At 39.4% G+C, this 3,815-nt stretch overlaps 1 protein-coding gene across 1 annotated transcript; it reads left to right on the top strand.

Moving 5' to 3' along the window:
* Positions 1-644: 644 nt before the first annotated feature.
* On the top strand, positions 645-1,124 carry LOC131303033 (uncharacterized). Its single transcript, XM_058329825.1, has one exon. It carries the CDS (start codon positions 645-647, stop codon positions 1,122-1,124), a length of 480 nt encoding a protein of 159 aa, XP_058185808.1.
* Positions 1,125-3,815: the final 2,691 nt, after the last annotated feature.

Here is a 3,815-nt window from a genome sequence, read left to right as displayed (position 1 = left end):
CCGAGTGGAAGTGGGAGAATGTGACTATGAATTTCATTACCGGGTTACCAAAATCGCTGAGGGGGCATGATGCCATTTGGGTGATAGTTGATTGATTGGCCAAGTCAGCACATTTCCTACCTATTCAAGTTTCGGATTCGATTGATACACTTAGTCAATTATATATCCGTGAGATTATCCGCTTTCATGGAATTCCCATTTCTATCGTGTCCGATCGAGATCCAAGGTTTACCGCGTGCTTTTGGCAAGGTTTGCAGGCCGCTCTTGGCACCAACTTGTTGTTCAGCACCACGTATCATCCTCAAACGAACGAGCAATCTGAGAGAATGATTCAAATTTTAGAAGATATGCTTCGGACTTGCTTTATGGATTTTTGGGGTAATTGGGAAGATCACCTACCGTTAGTCGAATTTGCATACAATAATAGTTACCAATCTAGTATCGAGATGGCACCGTATGAAGCTTTGTATGGGAGACCATGTTGATGACCCGTCTGTTGGACTAAGTTGGGCCAGGCTACGTTGGTTGGGCCGGATTTGATTAAAGAAACCTCCGAGAGCATGAGAGTGATTCGTGAACGTCTTCTTGAAGCACAAAGGAGAACTACCGAGCAAGTCAAAGTGATTTGTCAATGATTGTTAACTATGCGGAGTAGGCAAAACAGTTATGCTGATCGTCGTCGCCAACCATTGTCATTTGAGGTGGGGGATCATGTGTTCCTCAAAGTGTCACCACATTGGGGATTATCTCATTTTGGGCAGAAGGGCAAGCTTTCACCGCATTTTATTAGGCCGTTTGATGTTATCAAGAAGATTGGGAAAGTCGCGTATCGATTGGCTTTGCCACCAAGGCTATCAGGTGTTCATGATGTGTTCCATCTATCGATGCTGCGAAAGTACGAGCCGAATCCGTCACCTGTTCTAGAGTGGTCCGAACTAGAGTTGGAAGCCGATGCATCTTATACAGAGGAGCTGATACGTATCTTAGATTCGCACGAGCAAGTTTTGAGGGGTAAGACCATTCCGTTAGTGCGAGACCTTTGGGGTACGCTCGGAAAGAAAGAGTCGACGTGGGAAAGAGAAGACGAAGTAAGGGAAAAGTATCTGCAATTATTTCCGAATTAACCAATGTGAGTCTCAAAATTTAAATTTCAAGGTTGTTAACAAATTGTTTAGTAATACTTGTTGTGGCATGAGCATGACTAATTGATGCATGGGTGTAGTTGGCTTGAATTGTCCAATTTCGGGACGAAATTTCTTTAAGGTGGATAGAATGTAGAGACTTGTAAATTATTATGTTTTCTAAAACCGTTTAATGTGTGGAAGATCGTATTTTGATTAGGTTATGTGTTTACTAATGCGGGAGTACGGATATACGTCTACCGTTGTGTATCGAACACTCGGAAATAGTGAACTTTGAGTTTTGATGTTGTAATGATGTTTGGAAGTGTTGGTAGCGATTGAGGTTCGATTCGATGTTCGTCGATAAAATTTCATTTTTCTTTAGCCAGTACTGGTACTACATTTTGCCCAGTACTGGTACCCGTTGTCCAGGGTTGTGTTGTTTTGGCATTTTTGGGTTTCAGTACCGGTACTGGGAATCGCCCAGTATTGGTACCCGTTGACATTTTTCAGAAAATGCAGCACGCATTTCAGCCCACTATAAATACCTTATTTACCATTTTTCACACCAAAACCCACGAAACAGATCTGGAAACACCCCCTCTCACCTACCCCACTCAAATCTCTTGATTTCTACCTAAAATCTTCAAGATTCAAGGGATTCCTACCTTAAATTCACTTGATTCTTGCATTTGGTGAGCAAGGGGTAAATTTTGTGTTCTTGCTCTCACTTTTTAGCTCTCAATCACGTTTTTTTCTCTCTCCTCCCAATCACTTGTTGATCTATGCTTGTTTATCTTGTGTTTGGGTTATATCTACTCTAGATCTTGTAGCAAAGCTTGGGTGGAGCTTGTTCTTAGTAGATTTAAGCTTATAGCACTTGGTAGACTTAGGGTTTTGCTCAAAACCCACTTTGGTAGGGATTTCTCTCTTTTTCTACATGTTATGTGGTGATTTCGTGTGATGTTAGTGTTTGAAATGCTATATATGGTTCGGGTGAAACACTTTTATGGCTTGAGAATTGTATATCTTATGAAAGTTGTATTATTGACTTGATTGTTAAGACCCATGAGGTATTTGTGGCATGCTTGTGTATGTTGGAATGTGTGGAGTTTGCCATAACGCAAGGGGTGGAAATGCGGAATCGCAAGGGGTGGAGTTTACCGTAACATAAGGGGTGGAAACACGGAATCGCAAGGGGTGAAAATTCGGTGAAAGAAATGTGTATGTGTATGTGTATGTGTGAGAGTGTTTGGATACTATTAAATGGTGATAGTACGTGTAGTTATTGGATTTATCATTGTGTGCTTATTCCTTGTACTCTAATGATTTAAGATCATTAATAGCTCACTTCTAGCAACTAGAACTTGCCATTTAGCTTGATTCACTATGCCCATGTTTATCTCATTAGCATATAGATTTTGTAGAGATTTTTCCTACTGAGCTAGTGTAGCTCAACCTATCATTCTTTTCAGGTTCTAATGTCGGACAATAGCTTGCATGCCTCGAGTGTTGGGGATGTGAAGACATTTTGGAAGCTAACTGCTTTTAGTTACTTAATCATCCTGTAATGGTTTTTCTTTTGATAAGATGAGTTTGTAACTAATTAATTCTAAAAATTCTTTTTGACTAAATCGTTTGTAACTAATTAACTTGTTCATACTTGTACTTAAGCTTATTTTGGGCCGATGTGCCAATGTTGAATATTTCTTAACTTGGGAACTTGATTTGTAAATTAAACAGATGGGAACCTCTTTTGGGTATTATTTATCTTATGCGATGATCTTTTATCGAAGTGGTTTATTTATTTATGTTGAAAATTGAGGGCGTGACAGATTTTGTTTGATAAATCTTAATGAGCTTTATTGTACAAAGTTTTTAAAATCACTTAAGAGATTATATATTTTAAGATATAATCAATTGGAAAATAACATGCACTCCCAAAGAGAAGCAACATTTTGGAACAGAACAAGTACTACTTTTTTATCTCCCTTCATAAAAGTCATAAAATATGGGTCCACCCTTCATAAATAGTATATCGCTACCTAATCCCCTCCATAAATAATACCCTCAAAACTCATCCTATATCCAATTGGGCCTAAGAAAAAGTGAATCATTTCTCACCGAGCGGCACTCGAAAGTTGATCAGAACAAAATTAGTGGGGATCCAAGGATTCTATATGGCAACCCGCCCTACAGAGCTGTAGTACATCAATCTGGCTTCTATTTCTGCAATGGACAGCTCGGATTTTAATTCGAGCACTGGATGGTTCAAATTAATTGGAACTTGGATTAAATTTGAGTTGTCTGTGCCGAAATTGATGGCCTGATTGGCCGCACTACAACCTTGTAGTTTGGCTGTGCACTACAGGAAACCCCAATCTGTTGATAATATTGGGTTTTTCAAAACAGTATGTATCGGCTGGTACTCGTAAATATTTGCTCGTGTAAAAAAGGAGGCAGGATCCTCTATGCCAAGAATTCTTGTCCCTCTGTGCTGAGGAGTTTTCCGGCCGTTGAATTTAAATATAAAAAAATACACAACAGAGGCCCATGGGTTTTCCGGCCGTTGAATTTAATATATAAACAAAAAATTGCATAATTCAACGGCTGAAAACCCCCTCGGCATAGAGACACAGAATTTTTGAGACAGAGGAGATCGGACCCTAAAAAAAGCACCTAATATAGTATTTG

This window comes from Rhododendron vialii, chromosome 10a (assembly GCF_030253575.1).
Source record: "Rhododendron vialii isolate Sample 1 chromosome 10a, ASM3025357v1".
Lineage (NCBI taxonomy): Eukaryota > Viridiplantae > Streptophyta > Magnoliopsida > Ericales > Ericaceae > Rhododendron > Rhododendron vialii.
This window is presented reverse-complemented; position numbering and strand designations above follow the sequence as displayed.